The 16,426-nt window shown below is 38.6% G+C and overlaps 3 protein-coding genes and 5 non-coding genes across 10 annotated transcripts; all 8 read left to right on the top strand.

Moving 5' to 3' along the window:
- The first annotated feature begins 922 nt into the window (after window positions 1-922).
- LOC105690918 (tRNA N(3)-methylcytidine methyltransferase METTL6) lies at window positions 923-4,334 on the top strand. 3 transcript variants are annotated; one of them, XM_020855206.2, is made up of 9 exons: window positions 966-1,840; window positions 1,921-2,066; window positions 2,263-2,406; window positions 2,640-2,819; window positions 3,022-3,115; window positions 3,332-3,425; window positions 3,645-3,690; window positions 3,896-3,957; window positions 4,181-4,334. In XM_020855206.2, the coding sequence occupies exons 1-4, from the start codon at window positions 1,478-1,480 to the stop codon at window positions 2,794-2,796; spliced, it is 810 nt and encodes a 269-aa protein (XP_020710865.2). In that variant the 5' UTR covers window positions 966-1,477; the 3' UTR covers window positions 2,797-2,819; window positions 3,022-3,115; window positions 3,332-3,425; window positions 3,645-3,690; window positions 3,896-3,957; window positions 4,181-4,334. The 3 variants fall into 3 exon arrangements, with proteins under 3 accessions (XP_048504842.1, XP_020710866.2, XP_020710865.2); XM_048648885.1 differs by lacking the exon at window positions 3,022-3,115 and having other exon boundaries at window positions 923-1,840; XM_020855207.2 differs by lacking the exon at window positions 3,332-3,425 and having other exon boundaries at window positions 964-1,840.
- On the top strand, window positions 2,110-2,198 carry LOC112695021. Its single transcript, XR_003150306.1, has one exon. It is a non-coding gene; the product is annotated as a small nucleolar RNA snR60/Z15/Z230/Z193/J17 (small nucleolar RNA).
- Window positions 2,480-2,569, top strand: LOC112695017. The gene has a single exon (XR_003150302.1). It is a non-coding gene; the product is annotated as a small nucleolar RNA snR60/Z15/Z230/Z193/J17 (small nucleolar RNA).
- LOC112695018 lies at window positions 2,872-2,960 on the top strand. The gene has a single exon (XR_003150303.2). It is a non-coding gene; the product is annotated as a small nucleolar RNA snR60/Z15/Z230/Z193/J17 (small nucleolar RNA).
- Window positions 3,181-3,270, top strand: LOC112695020. Its single transcript, XR_003150305.2, has one exon. It is a non-coding gene; the product is annotated as a small nucleolar RNA snR60/Z15/Z230/Z193/J17 (small nucleolar RNA).
- On the top strand, window positions 3,490-3,579 carry LOC112695019. The gene has a single exon (XR_003150304.2). It is a non-coding gene; the product is annotated as a small nucleolar RNA snR60/Z15/Z230/Z193/J17 (small nucleolar RNA).
- Window positions 4,335-4,920: 586 nt separating the features above from the next.
- Window positions 4,921-12,917, top strand: LOC105690901. Its single transcript, XM_048660081.1, has 26 exons — window positions 4,921-5,178; window positions 5,254-5,499; window positions 5,563-5,707; window positions 5,808-5,968; window positions 6,034-6,121; window positions 6,210-6,415; window positions 6,486-6,570; window positions 6,635-6,855; window positions 6,996-7,048; window positions 7,135-7,339; window positions 7,754-7,921; window positions 7,996-8,241; window positions 8,337-8,481; window positions 8,617-8,777; window positions 8,855-8,942; window positions 9,049-9,251; window positions 9,329-9,413; window positions 9,501-9,707; window positions 10,666-10,898; window positions 11,001-11,240; window positions 11,383-11,527; window positions 11,650-11,810; window positions 11,894-11,981; window positions 12,190-12,392; window positions 12,476-12,560; window positions 12,639-12,917. Exons 1-26 carry the CDS (start codon window positions 4,936-4,938, stop codon window positions 12,842-12,844), a joined length of 4,317 nt encoding a protein of 1,438 aa, XP_048516038.1. The 5' UTR covers window positions 4,921-4,935; the 3' UTR covers window positions 12,845-12,917.
- Window positions 12,918-14,960: 2,043 nt separating this feature from the next.
- On the top strand, window positions 14,961-15,935 carry LOC105690928. Its single transcript, XM_012409086.3, has 2 exons — window positions 14,961-15,112; window positions 15,331-15,935. Exons 1-2 carry the CDS (start codon window positions 14,975-14,977, stop codon window positions 15,595-15,597), a joined length of 405 nt encoding a protein of 134 aa, XP_012264509.2. The 5' UTR covers window positions 14,961-14,974; the 3' UTR covers window positions 15,598-15,935.
- Window positions 15,936-16,426: the final 491 nt, after the last annotated feature.

The following is a 16,426-nucleotide window of genomic DNA, read 5'->3' as shown; positions in this document are numbered from 1 at the left end:
ACAATTTTACCGCAGCTTATGAAAAATTTTCATTCGGTTTTTCTGTGTTTGTATAGTATCATTTCCTCATTTTTTATATCACAAAATGTGACCAAATTTACACAGGATAAATGTTAAAATTTTCACGTGTATATACAAATTCAATTGCAACGTTATATAGTTAAGGAATTCAGAAATGACAATGGCTTAGTGTCTTGCCCGATCAATCGATATTCAGGGTGTTATATTATTTCGGACTCTCAGCAAATCATCTCACGTATGATCGCGCATTCCCCGAATCAATATGCAGGATGCGCGATCAGAAATATTATTTTCTACATGTATAGAAATATATATATATATATGGTTCATGTGTGTGTCGCGTATATATTCTTTGTTTTCCTTCCGATGACACAGTGTTGAAATGGGTTAAGCGTGACTGAAATTTAGCTTGTGTCATAAATTCGTGGATGGATTTATTTTGAACGTACCTGCAGTGCAGCGAGTAAGCGTGTGGGCATGTATAAATGTTATGTGCTGCTAATGAAGATGCCCTAATTATACATTTGAGTCGTGGCTCCTAATTACTTTGTTTCATCGCCGGTTATCGTTTCGTTTGTATTTCGAAGTAATTAGTAACGCCCAGGATGTTTCTTATTTTACTTAATTTCACGTTATTAACAAATCTTGAGGAAACATAAAAAACGTAAGAGTCTTTCTTATTGTTTATCATACGTATGAATTTTCCGTACGCCATTTCGCACCGTGGGTAGTACCGGGCAACGATTCGAATTTTTGTTCTCCAGGCTATATAGCTGAACGATAAATGACAAGGGGAAAAAAGGAGCTGAAATTCCATCTAATTTTCTCATCGCCTGAAAGTGGTAATGGGTTTTGTACGGAAAAATGTATTACGCTTTATTATAATTCAAAAAATCAGTACGGTGCAACGGCGAACAATATCCAATTAAATTATCGCTCCCCTTTCTCCGAGTCGCGATTACGTAATTAAATATTTGGTTAGCGGCTGCTTTTCCAATTTTCAAGCAAATCGAATTTCCTGAAATGTAAACAGTTCTTCCTTATTCTAATTATCGAATGAATCGTTAGACGCGACGTAGCAGGGCGTGGAAAATTGTGATTTAATGCAAATAGCAGACGGACTTTTGAACCAAGGCGCGAAACTCTGCGAGCTTTCGGCGAAGGCGCGAAACTCGCGCAGAACCGGAAGCCCCCTACTCGTTTACCACTGGCCAATCGTCGACTGTTCTGTTTCCCTTCTGGTAGCTAGCCGTTTGTTCCGTTCTCTTTCATTTCCTAGTGGGGTCTCGACGAGTCGGGTTGTCGGTAATTTTTCGAGTATTTGCACGTGCGAATAATAGTTCAGAAATTTACAGCTGGCTAAACCTCGATATTCGATCAATGATCGATCGCGTTGAAATAAATATCTTTGCCATACATTAAAATGGGATACGCTTAAAGAATTTGAGTCTCGGGAATGGAAGCCGGCGTAAGAAGCGAAAGCCACGTGGCGAAGGAACTAACGGAGGATGAAATAAACCGGATTCGCGAGCAGAATTCTCGTTTGGTACCCGAGCACCGAGCCCTACAGTTGGAAAAGGAAGCGAAAAAGCATTGGGATTTATTTTACAAGCGGAATGAGACTAGATTTTTCAAAGACCGACATTGGACCACGAGGGAATTTGAGGAATTGTTGGACCTCGGTGGCGTGAACAATGGCACTCTACTAGAAGTTGGCTGTGGAGTCGGGAATCTTTTCTATCCGTTGCTAGAAGATGGCTTAAAAATTGAAAAAATTTACGCTTGTGATCTATCTCCCAGAGCCATAGATTTCGTAAAGGTAAATTGCTACTTTAGATTAAATACCAGATTTTGTATAAAATAATGTGGTAATTCGTCATTTTTTTTTTATCATTGCAGAATCATGAATTGTTTGACTCAGAAAAAATAATGGCATTTCAAGCAGATGTTACCGCTCCAGATTGTTTTTCCATAGTTAATCATCCCATCGATGTAGCTACAATGATTTTCGTACTGTCTGCTATACATCCAGATAAATTCCGAGGGTAAGTGTATCTCATTTGCATGTCACGTGTAAAGGTTGTATTCACACGTACATGATGAGTCCATAGTTCAACTGACATAAAACGTTGATGTACTTATTTAGCAATATCTTTCGCTCCTATCTGATCACTATTTTCAATAAACCCCTGTTTAGGATTGTTGCATTTTGTGCTTGACAATTTTGGTTTCATATTGCAGAGTTGCTGAACGTCTCTTTGCGGTGATGAGCAGCGGCGGAACAATCCTATTTCGAGATTATGGACTCTACGACATGGCGCAATTGAGATTTAAGCCAGGTCACAAAATATCCGAGAATTTCTATGTACGACAAGATGGCACTAGGTATGACATTTGCATATATCTGAGATTCAGTTGAAATAACAGAACTTGTTTTATTCCTTACAAAATATGTAAAATTATTAACATGATGTGACCATAGTTCAACTGAAAAACATTGATGCACATATTATAAGCAAATGTCTTTCGCTCCTATCTGATTAGTAGCATACATATATAAATTTTCTTAATAAGATTGAAACATCGGAATATTAATCATATTCATTTAAAAATTACAGAAGCTACTACTTCTCCATTGAAGAAGTACGAGATATTTTTGTTTCGGCTGGGTTCCAAGAGTTGACCTGTAGCTACGTTCAACGGCGAACAATAAACGTGAAAGAAAAAATAGATGTGCCCAGAATCTTTGTGCAGGCTAAATTCAAGAAACCTTGAGCAATTCATAATTTTCCTGTTCGGTAAGACATTTATCATTCAGTGCATTACTAAATAACCGATTGAATGATCGAATACTTGTAATGATGAGTCCATAGTTCAACTGAGCAACACTGATGTACTCATTTACAGCATATGTCTTTCGCTCCTATCTGATCCGATAGTTTCTGAAATTGCACACTGTTATGTTTGAGTAAGATTAACTCATTATATCCATAATTTCAGGAAAGGCTTCATCATTGAATGGCATGATCCAACCCCACATCAGCACTCGATAGAATTTGAGAAACAATAGCTGCTCTCGGCTTATCGATATTCAGTAAGTTGAATCCAAGAGAATAATCAGAGAATTACCATTGAATCATTTACACAAAAATAATTGATTAATAACGTGATGAGTCCATAGTTCAACTGAGCAACACTGATGTACTCATTTACAGCATATGTCTTTCGCTCCTATCTGATCCGATAGTTTCTGAAATTGCAAAGACTGTTATGTTTGAGTAAGATTAACTCATTATATCCATAATTTCAGGAAAGGCTTCATCATTGAATGGCATGATCCAACCCCACATCAGCACTCGACAGAATTTGAGAAACAATAGCTGCTCTCGGCTTATCGATATTCAGTAAGTTGAATCCAAGAGAATAATCAGAGAATTACCATTGAATCATTTACACAAAAATAATTGATTAATAACGTGATGAGTCCATAGTTCAACTGAGCAACACTGATGTACTCATTTACAGCATATGTCTTTCGCTCCTATCTGACTTTGTATCACATGCCTCATTCTTTGCTAAAATTTACCGTCGATTGAATAGTAATTTACCAAACACGATTTCAGGAAACACTTCGTCTGGTCCTAGTCCGCATTTGGAACTGAAATTTCGGTGAGTTCAGATTATGACCTACCAGATTGTCATTTGTTTGAAATCCAATGATTATCAATGATGCATTGAAACTAATAGATTGAAATAATTTTATGATGAATAATCATTTCGTCACTACCACTGAGATACATCAAAAACAAGAATACTATCTCTTGAGTCTTCTTCTTCATTCAGCGTTTATTATATTCCCTTTTATTACTTACAGATTCCGAGTACAAAAGATGGGAGAAATAACTAGACTTGCTATCGCCTTAATCATTCTAGGAGGTATGTTTTTCGACATTAAGTATTCTGTGCGTTCTCTTTTAACTTTATATTTTTGAATGTCAACTTCAAAAATCGAATGATGAGACAAAGTCACTGAATCTATCGTGAATGATTTTACCAATTATATTAGCTCTATCTGACAATAAATAACACAAGAATAGCCTGTCGTTGGAAAAAACTCATCCAGTCATTCAACTAATAGTTTGACTATTTTCTGTTACAGGAAAATCGCGTGAGCTACTTATAACGAAGTCACGTGTAGAAAGGCGTCAAGGCACCAGCTTCGCTTGGTGAAATAATTTATCAACGACCCACAATGATATTTACCTCTTGTCATAAATGTCTGAAAATTACGAATAAAAACTAAACTGAACAAATTGCGTACAAACCTTATTCTTTTCCAGTCTACCAATATGAATTAAGAAAACTCCATAATCTGATGAGAATATTTCAGGATAAAATTGTGACATCAGTTTATCTATTTACGTAATATGCAATAAAGCAATTACAGCGAACATTTTAAAAAATAAGATTATTTTAGATCGTCGCTAGATAAGCTGGAGAATACTGTTACAAAGTCCGGCAGGTATATCAACCACGAAATCTACGCGAGGTGCATCGCGTTGGCGAACATCAATCACTATCCGGATTAGGTACTCAATCATGTTAACGAACCATCGTAGTCTAGACTTTTTTTTTATTATTTGTCACATCACAAAAAATTCTACACAGGACATTGCACCGAGGTTTCAGAACAAAACCATTAATATTATCAATAATCCACAATCATTGCGTGCACAATCCCATGAACAATATACAATTCTTTGAAGGCAGATATTTACTAGAATGAATTGCTTCCGAAACTAAAGTCATCGTGATCACGACATCCAAGATAAGAAGAGAGTTGATATTGTAATTCTTTTTCTATTGTTATAGTTAAGATATTTGTGTAGTGGTTATCTGGTGTCAAGATAACTGATGATACCAAGTATAAAACGATCTTCCGAAGATTGCCCCGGAAAGTATCAATTCTCACGCGAAGAGATGAGCGTTATTGTTCTTTTGAGCGTCGCTTCGGCACTTTTTTCACTTATCACTGCTTCGCCGATTGCTGAAAATGGCTATAAACGTTTCGATGGACACAAAGTATACAGGGTGGTCGCGACGACAGAGGAACAGTTAAAGCGACTGCAGACTATTGAGACACAGCCCGATGAAGGTGTAAGTCCAAAAAATCCAAATAAATGTAAAAAATAAAAATGAATATTCAGATTACCAAATGCACTGAACGTACAGATCTTGTTTTGGACGCCCGTAATCGGTCTCAATACCAAGATCGATATAATGGTATCTCCGGAACGGGACACTGAAATATTATCGGTCTTCGAAAGGTCCGGTCTATCTCAGAATACTTTGATCGAGGACGTACAGGTGCTGATTGATAAAGAGAATCACGAAAGTTCAAATATTGGAGGGCGTTCATCACGCGTTAATGGAAGAAACGGAACCTTGAATTGGACCGCATATCATCGGCTAGAAGAAGTGAGTGATAATTCGAATTCACAATCAGTGCTCTTGTACGTAATTTGTATCAAAATATTTCAGATTTATGATTGGCTTGATAAATTAGCTGAGACTTATCCACAATGGGTGGAAGTAGTCGTAGCCGGGAAATCATACGAAGGCCGGTTGATAAAAGGGATTAAAATTACTTTCAATAAAAATAATCCTGGAATATTCGTTAAAGGAGGTAAGAAAAAAGCCTTCTCACTCCCATACATCATTTATGAGTCGCGATGCACAACAAAATCGAGTACCGCGATACAACAATCTATCGTCTGTTATACCAGGAATTCATGCCCGCGAATGGATTTCACCAGCCACAGTGACTTACTTGGCAAACGAAATCTTGACGTCAACAAATGAGAAGTCAAAATTATTTTACCGGACTCATACCTGGTTCATATTTCCAAACTCCAATCCTGATGGCTACGAGTTTTCACACACCACGGTAGGCTCTTGTAATTTTTACAAACATACGCGGCGACAGCTGACGACCTTCTCGATTTGCTTCAGAACCGTCTGTGGCGGAAGACCAGACAGCCACACAGCGGAATATGCTACGGCGCCGATGCTAATAGAAACTGGGATTATCACTGGATGGGTAATCATTAAACCTATTCGTACTGGTCACTGTGAAGGGATGATCTCGTGATCATTGTTAATGCTGGAATATGAAATATTTTTGACAGAAAACGGTGGGGCGAGCAGCTATCCCTGCTCGGAGAGCTATGCTGGTCCCGAACCATTTTCGGAACCAGAAGCCAAGGCAATGGCAGATTACATCGCCTCCGTCAGTCAGGAATTTTACATTTTCTTAAGCATACACAGCTACAGTCAGCTGATTCTGTTGCCATATGGTTACACCTCCGCTCATATACCTAATTACAAGGAGTCTGTGAGTGAATCTCCAATTTTCCATTTGCACGAAATGTGTTCATACGAAAATCAAAAAAAAATTCTTACAGATGTGGGCGGCTGAAAAGTCTGCAAACGCTATCGCCAGACGGTATGGAACTGAGTACGTTTGGGGAGCGACTGCCGAAACTATATGTAAGACTGATATCGTTTTACAGATCTTAGTTCGGATTCCATTGAACAATTTTTTTTTCTTCAGATTATGCTAGCGGTACCAGTATAGATTACGTGCAAGGAGTCCATAACACCCCGTTCGTCTACTGTTACGAACTAAGAGATCAGGGAGCCTACGGATTTTTACTTCCGGCGGAACAGATAATTCCAACCGCACTTGAATTCATCGATGGTCTCTTCGCCTTGATCGGGGCAATCAGAACTCTTGGCTATCCGGTGATTCACACTCGTGCAGATGAACCTATTGTTTGAGAGAAATTTTTATCGATGAACTGCACCAACTGTTAATTGACCATAAACGTCCTTGAAGGGAATAAAACAAAAAAAAAAAAAAAAAAAAAAACAATCTTCCGTATCTTTTCGACACCCGAAATGCACAATTTTAGCAAATCTCCAGCGTGGAGGGTAGCACACCCAGAGGTAGCGGCTTAGGAAAAAGGTAGGATAATGACAAAATACATATGTTTATCGAAGGTCACAAACATTTGGCGGAAAAACCTCGAATCTGGATGCCAAATGTTGTAGTGAACTCTATCTGGTCAGTTTTGCCCATCGAGCATCTAATTTTCACTTCAGCCCCGAAGGACCGATATTTTTATTGACCAATGCTTTCCATGTTTATTGCTTCGACATCTTGCAAGCATATTTGTCATCCTCTCTCCACAAACCTCACAGTTCTTCCAGTGTCGCTAACGTTATAACAGTTGAAAACAGTCCATCCATTCGAACAGTACTGTCGACTAAACAAACTATTTTCGATCAGAACCTCCGATAAAAAACATCGATCCATCATCCATGTTGAGAAATTTGGGAGAATTTATTATTTTCTGAATTCCATAAATGACAGAGTAGCGTGTTCACTAAACTTTCATGCATGGAAGCGACGCATAAGTTATCTATTTTTTTTTTGGTATTAGCCCGGTGATAAAACAAAATATTGACAATCAATAATTGATAGCAAGTGATTCTTCGCATCTATAGCTTTGCAAGACTTCTATCTAAGTTATCTATTTTTTTCGTATCACCCCAGTGATGAAACAAGATATTGACGATCAATTATTGATATCAAATGATTCCTCGCACCTTATATCTTTCTCAGACTGAGCTAAGCTACATCTTTTAATGAATACTTTGAATTGTCGAGTTAAAAATGAACGCCGTTTTGGTGATTTTATTCGTCGGTGTTATTTTTGCTGTGACCGAAGCCAATAACAGAAAACGTTTCGATGGACATAAAGTCTACGGAGTGTTTGCAACAACTGAGGAGCAGTTGGATATTTTGAAGAATATCGAGGAACAATCAAAGGATGGCGTGAGTCTCATCAGATGGAAATCGCTTGAAAATAAGGAGATTTCTCGACTATAATTGCAACCTGCGTGTAATAGGTTCTTTTTTGGACATCGGCGGTCGCCCTCAATTCTCGCGTCGATATTATGGTATCGCCCGAAGAAGAGGCCGGAATTGTCTCAGCGTTCAAAACTGCTGGGATATCTCACGAGACTTTCATAGAAGACGTGCAAATGCTGGTTGATAATGAACAATCCACGAAAAGCTCCAACATTGGGGGACGGTTGGACCGTGTCAACGGGAGTTCTTCCCTCAACTTCGCTGCTTATCAACCGTTAGATGTGGTAATTATGTTAAAGCAATTGATGCTCATTCACATTTTATATCATACGATGTATGGCGTAGTGTTGGAGATTTTAATTTAACATGCCATGCCCAGATCTATGAGTGGTTGGATGCATTGGCCGAGACTTATCCCGATTGGGTGGAAATAATCATTGCCGGAAATTCTTACGAAGGTCGACCGATAAAAGGGATAAAAATTACCTTCGGCGAAAGTAATCCTGGAATATTCATCGAAGGAGGTACGAAGATATCGTAATGACATTCTAATCAATAGATTATCTGAGATATGCATATGAGTAAACAACGCATTGACGAGCAGATTCGGGTCTACGGGTATAATTTTATGATGCGGTGAAATCTCGAATATTTTTTAGGAACCCACGCCAGGGAATGGATAACAACAGCCACCGCGATTTACTTGGTTAACGACATCTTAACAACGAAGAATGAGGGATTAAAATCAGTTTACCGAACCCATACCTGGTTCATATTTCCAAACACTAATCCTGACGGCTACGAATACACCCGCAGCACGGTGGGCTTTGAAATTTCATGAAAAGTGAGCGGCCAGAAATTAAGGCGCTTTTCGACCGATCCAACGATTTGTTTCAGAACCGGATGTGGCGGAAGACCAGGAAGCCGTATTCAGTTGGCTGTTTTGGTGCCGACCCCAACAGAAACTGGGATAATTATTGGATGGGTGATTATTGCGACTTACAAAATGTTATTTACGTGATAGAGATATATTGATGACATGTAGAGTTTCTTTTTTCGTCTTATGTGTCCACGATTATCGACCTATACAGCTGTTGGAGCCAGTAGCAATCCTTGTTCCGAAACGTACGCTGGCCCTACATCATTTTCGGAAGCCGAGACCAAGGCATTGTCAGACTACATCACAACGGTCAGCGATCAATTCTTCATTTATATAAGTCTACACAGTTATGGTCAACGAATTCTTCTGCCATACGGTTATACCTATGATCACCTGGACAATTACGAGGAAGCCGTAAGTTACCGCGTTATTGATGACGTCGATCAGAATCAGGAATAATATAGTACCTCGATTTGAACTTTTTGCTGCAGATGACGGTCAGTGAAAGAACAGCCAAGGCTCTGGCAAGGAGATATGGTACAAATTACTTATGGGGGTCGATTACCGAAGTGATGTGTAAGCTCGATTAATGGACTCATGGAGTTAGACAGCGTTTGACAAGGATTCTACTAACGACCGTCAATTGTTTGGTTTTTTTTTCAGACTTGGCAAGTGGTGGTAGCATAGATTGGGTAAAGGACGTACATAAAACCCCCATATCCGTTTGTTTCGAACTCAGAGATCAAGGAACTTACGGATTTCTTCTTCCCGCCGACCAGATCGTACCCACTGCACTTGAATTTATCGATGGTTTCGTTGTCATGATTACGGAAACGAGGCGTCTTGGCTATCCCATAATTCACACGAAAAAATAAACCGTTATAACCCGTTCAAAATTCAATCAATGGGGTCCCAACCAAACGTAGTTTAGCCGCAGATATTTTATTTACCAAAATAAACTTTATTTATCGCTTGTAGTCAGTCGCACTGGATTTTATTTAATTTGTTAACAAATATTTGAGGTAATAAAGTCGTCAATTGTTAATAGAAACTTTGTCTCGTTGCTTGATTATAATGGACGCCCAATATCTCGATCGCTAACTAAAAGTGAGTTTACTCGAGTCCACAGATTTGACGATCGATTCTCCGAACTTCAACTTGGAATTATATTTGAATTGAATATTACGATCTAATTATGATCAGCAGTGGCCCGAACGACCAGTTTAATAATTGCGATATTACGGTCCGGAGTTTTCAATTTCCTTGGGGTGTAGTATGCATTCACTTTCTGTCTGTTATTTTTTTTTTTGCAATCACATCACGTTGGATTGTTCTATTCTGGGAACGAAACGGTCTTTAGCTTATTCACATTACACGTAGACATAAAAAACTTGCGTAAAGAACATATATAATCTGCAAACTCACAAATCAATGTATGTTCTTGACGAACTCAATATTATTATTCCTCGTATTTTACTCACCGGCTGAGAACGGTTGAACTGAATTTCAAAGAACAAGTTTCGATCGATTTCGATTTTCCGTACAAGATATTCATTATTCCTGCGTAAAAACTTGGAGCTACGTCAGGAGGCCAAAAGCGTCTGCGACTACCAATTTTCGCTTATCTTTTTGAGCTCCCAAATAATTCACGTAAATAAAACCTTCAGTTTATCCCTAAAATCCACCAGACGATAACAGTATATTCCTGAAACGGTGTTAGCCAATCAAGTGGGATATACTCTTATGTACTTATATGATATTGTTGGTTTGTGTTGCGTGTTGATTGAGCCCTATGATAGGTGTTCGGTGTCTGGTGCAGATAGCTGACCGTCTATGAAAACAATTTATCGTATTCGTTTTCGGTATTTTTTTATGTCGGGTTCCAAGATGAGGATCACCTCAATTTTCTACGTGCTGCTGATCATCGCCGAGTTTGCTTTGTCAGGTACCGAAGGAGCCCATAAACGACGCTTCGATGGATATAAAGTTTATAGAGTTGTAGCGACATCCGAAGAACAGCTCAATGTTTTACGAGATATCGAAAACGGAGAAGGAGACGAGGTAAGTGATGTGAGAGTGGTTATAGGGTGAAAATACTTGTTACGACCGTTTTTTTTTTTTTATTTTTTTTATAAATTGCGGATATCGATTGGGTGCATCTAGGTTTTGTTCTGGACTTCGGCTGGCGCTCTGAACTACCCCATCGACGTAATGGTGTCACCGGAAGAAGAGGGTGAAATTTTCTCGGCTTTCCAATCAGCGAACATATCGTACGAGACTTTGATTAACGACGTCCAAACGTTGATAGATAGTGAGGACGTTAAGAATTCCCCGGGTAGTTTGCTACGTGACAATGAAGCCGGTTCGTCGTTAAACTGGACATCTTATCACCGACTAGATACGGTATAGGATACAACGATTACGATATTCCGTAAAGTGGATGGCTGAATTTCCGATTCACGGAATAACGGAAGCGAAAAAGGAACGAACGAAGGTAACTTCGTTCGAGAAAATTAGATATTATCGAGTTTGCCTCAAATTTCAGATCTACGATTGGCTCGACGAGTTAGCGGAGACTTATCCAAATTGGGTGGAGGTGATAGAGGCTGGGTATTCGTACGAGGGTCGATTAGTGAAGGGGATCAAGATTACGTTCGATGAAGACAATCCCGGGATATTCATCGAAGGAGGTAGGTATAATACGGTGTGATAAGTTTTCCATTTCCTCGAATCTCGTTCGAGCAACTATTTTTGGAAAACGAGTTGAATTCAATCGCGAATGAATTTCGATAATGAAAATTAAAATTATTAGGGCAACACGCTCGCGAATGGATATCATCGGCTGTGGTCACCTACGTGATTAATGAAATTTTAACCACAACAAACACCCTCTTCAACTTGCACGCTAGAGCTCACAATTGGTTTATATTTCCAGTTACTAATCCTGACGGTTTCGAGTATTCGCATACCACGGTGAAGGGTTTTGACAATTGAATTATATTCAAAGGTATTCGTACGATTGTTTCGCTATAATCGAATATTTTTTTCTTTTCCAGAATCGGATGTGGCGGAAGACCAGAAAACCATATGCAAACGACTGTTATGGCGCCGATCCGAACAGGAACTTCGCCTATTATTGGCTAAGTAATTATAAAATCTTATTGGTAATTCATTGAAGTCTGATGGGTATATTTTTCTCCATGAAATTGTTGATAAACCCAGCAATTTATTACGGCTAAAGAATAGGACAACAATCATCAAAGAATTTCGAGATCCTCACTCGACTTATTCGTCGTGATAATGTCTCAGGGGATGAATAATAGACGAATAATTGATAACTCTGTTATTGTAGCCACCGGGGCAAGCAGCAATCCATGCAGCTCAACTTACGCTGGGCCCGAACCATTTTCTGAACCGGAAGTTAAGGTTTTCGCCGATTATATTTCATCTGTAAGCGATAAATTCTACATATATCTGAGCATCCATAGCTACGGTCAGTGGTTTTTATCGCCATTCGCTTATTCGGTGGAACGACCAAATAATTACGATGACTTAGTGAGTCAAGATTTATGGATACTTTATCTTTATCGCTTATACTTTTACAATTAAATGATCATTTAAAATAATTTGATTGTTAGATGTATATGGGAAATAGAGCGGCTACGGCGTTCGCTAAAAAATATGGAACTGCATTTGTCGTAGGATCAGCGGCTGAAGTGTTATGTAAGTCTATGTGGGACCCTAACGATGATACATTGTTTTGTACCTGATTGGCTATTATTGTTATTGTTTTTATTCTAGACACCAACAGTGGCAACAGCATAGATTGGGTCAAAGGAACGTTTAATACTCCGGTTGTTTATTGCATCGAATTAAGAGACAAGGGAACTTATGGTTTCTTGCTCCCCGCGGAACAAATTATCCCCTCATCGCTGGAATTCTTGGATTCCCTCATCGCTCTGATAGCAGCTTCGAAAAATCTCGGTTACCCGGTGATCCATACTTGAGAATTCGATCTTGCAGTTTAAAGAGATTATATCAGTTGTAAGAACGAACTTGTAAATCAACTTTATACAGAAGGATTTCCGTGGGCGAGTCTAACAATAGCCTAAAATGGAAATGAAATAGAAATCCATGATGGGATTGCTTAGGCAATACTCTTTAGAAGAACGCGTTCTCTGAATTACAATGTGAAGAGACGGAATGAATGTGCGCATTATTTAGGCCATTGCTGAATTGTAATACTCCACCAAAAATATCCAGTATTGTATCACATTGTGCAGTTCGTGTTTTGTGTTTTTAATTTATTATATATCATCGCAATCCTGAACCGATTCCCAAATGTCCGTAATTCCTTTCCAGCGGCATCTTCGACCATCTAATTCAATCGAGATTTATATCAGTCATATCTGATTGAAGAATTGGTCATGCTGGTCAATAATTGATACTACACAATATTGCCCATCAATTACAACATTGACAAAGTGTTTAGAATTCTCCTCACATTCAGAAGGCAGCGATTGCAAAACAGATTGTTCGATTGGATAATTGGTCCTAAGAAAACTCTGAGGAACTAATTTACATTTCGCATCTGCTGCCAATAATTGCAGCGTTATTATGTCGTGAATAAATAATTATTTCTATTATGTAATTATACTCAGCCCGTGAATATAATTTTTCAATTAAATTCGTTATGATTATTTTATTTGACATAAACTAATATTAACAGTGAAATAGCACTTAAGTACTAATATAGTACATCACATCCATAATATGCTCTCTCAGCATACTTTCTTCTGTCTAATCTTTTTCTTCTATAAATAGTTTTACAGATTTTGGAATCAATTTGGTCATGCAGATGATAAATGCTGTGTACTACATTTATAATAGTAAAAGTTGAGGTATGTCTTGAAAATTAATATGTTTACCAATAAACGGAATTTGGAGGATTTTTCAGACATCTACGAAAAATTGGAGTAGAGGTTACAGCATATTCGAGTTTGATCATAGCTAAATATACAATCAAATGAATATTAAAAAGACATAAATTGTAACTTTGATCAGTTAATTATTTCTTAACTGCCTAATCGCCTCTTCGCCAAGAACTCTGCTCTCTTTATCCTCTGCATATAAGATCTCACGTTGTTCAGTCAAATCGCCCAAGAGACGGAACCTGACGAAATTTAAACTTCACACTGATATTTGCTAATATCAAGCAAGTTTTGGTTATAGGTTATATTTATTGATGAAAGCATACCAAAAAAGTAAGGTCAAGAATCTTAAAATACTTTACCTATTTGTAAATGCCAGATAAAAGCTGGCGAGTATACCTCCGAATATCAACGGATATCTGGCTTTAGAATTAATGGATAACATTTTTCAGCGTTACGTTTTTATTATCCGGTAAATTACGCAACTCGACACGAACTTCTGATATTCGATTTGAAACATGCGTTTTCGACCGCATCCTACGTCGACGTTGTAATGATCGACTAGTCGATTTCCAGGCAATTATAAGTCCTTTGATGCGCAGGCGTCAAATCTCGACACTCACCAATTTGAAACGCTGATAAAGGTATCGGCAGCTGCCGCCATCTGAGAATAGCATGGAACTCTTCGGGTTTGAACCACTGAAATAGAGAATTTCAGTGGTTTGAACTCATGAGGATATTATCAGTAAAGCAAGAATGAAGAAAAAACAGTTCAAATTTTCTTGAATGTTTTAAAAAAATAACTTATGGCATGGATATATTGACCATATCTATCCATATAGGGTTTAGCTCCAAGCCTAGAACCAATTTGGTCTTCGATTCGGCAGAGACTGAATTTGAAGTGACGGTGGTATGGTATAATCAAATGCAATAATCCGATCGTCATTGCTGCTATTACAAAAGTATTATAAAAGAATTTTGTATGCGTTTGGCTGATAGCCAAGGTCCCTTGCTCAACTTTAAAGAATAAGGAGAGACTCGCCCAACTCTGCAGTACGTGCAGCCTTCCAACTAACACGTATCCACCTACACTAACGCATAGAATTTCCCATTTCGTATTTCAGCTATGGTAGGTAAACGCATCAACGATTCAACAATAGCACGCATACGTAACGCGATTTTACATCGGCAGGTGTTTGCAAATCGATGCACGAATACCCCAAGATGTTCGAATCAGTATATAAAGCCCGCCTGCAAACCGAAAAGTATCACACAGTCTTCAAAGCTTCTCATCGACTCTTCAGTCTCAAAGCAAAACAAACAATCAACATGAAATTCTTCGTTGTAAGTATAAAACAAAAATGATTGTTCATTGAATTCAAATTCCAATATCACTGTAATCAAATTTTACTCTCACCGATTTTTTTTTTATCAAAATTATAGCCTTTGGAATATCAGATTCTCTCCAGGATAATTAATTTTCAAAAGTCGCACCTAAAATTTGACTCTTCTCTCGACTCCTCAGCTTATTTCACCTAAATAATGAAAATTATCAATTTCAGGCTGCTATGCTCTTGGCCCTCGTCGCCGTCGCCCTGGCCGATACCAAGCCCCAGGAAGTCGAATCTGTCGAGCCATCCGACGCCCAGGTCAGAGACAAGCGCGGGGTTCTTCTGGGTGCTGCCGCTTACACCGCACCTGTAGCATACAGTGCTTACACCGCACCTGTTGCTCCAGTTGCCTATTCCGCATACAGTGCCCTACCGTACGCTTACTCGGCATACCCTTACTACGCATCCGCCTACAGCGCGCCTTACATCGTCGGTTAGAATCCGATCTACCGATCTTCGCCGGTCCGAAGAATTACGACGACATGCAACTTGCAATTAATTAAGTGAACGTTGACCATTTTTTTCAAAAACTCAACCGACCAACAACACGGTCTTCATTATTCTTCAGTCTTATATCTTTTCATGAAGCAACAAATTCGAAAAGGAAACTACAGCTACATTTCAACTGGTGCAATTTTCTCACCCAGTGCAAATTGAATGGAAAATCTTCAATCCGGAAACAAGGAGAAAAAATTGTCAACGATCCTATGATTATTCCGCTATGTATTATATTGTAAAATAATTGAAAAATTAAAAAGAATTATTCACTGCAAAAACCATAAGTGTCATTTGTGTACGATTTGAAAAAGAGATTCCGCTCTTCACCAACACCTGCGATTATCCGCACGATAAACTTCACTCCGCTTATACGGAGACGGATGAACACCGTTCATGTCAACACGTATCTTGTTGCGAGTGAATTCCAATAACAGGATTTTCATATGACAAGTTGGCAATTTGAAGTCAACAGATTAGACCACTATTCTTCTTCTAAAGCGACACGAATTACAGGTAGATCAGTTCGTTAGTGGACTCGATTTTGACATCCAATATCGAGTCCAAAATATAATGTTTGCCATACCAATGCGACGATATGCATTTGTGGAATGCCAAATTTGCTAACTTTTGATGGACCGATTTCTGGGTAAGCAAACCTCGTCGGTAAAAATTGAGGACCTTCGTACTCATAGATGATGACTAGACCACTCCCAACTGTAACGTGTCTTTCTATGACAGACGCTTGCATATCGTCTTGAATAACTACGAA

This window comes from Athalia rosae, chromosome 1 (genome assembly GCF_917208135.1).
Source record: "Athalia rosae chromosome 1, iyAthRosa1.1, whole genome shotgun sequence".
Taxonomy (NCBI): Eukaryota; Metazoa; Arthropoda; class Insecta; order Hymenoptera; family Athaliidae; genus Athalia; species Athalia rosae.
This window is presented reverse-complemented; position numbering and strand designations above follow the sequence as displayed.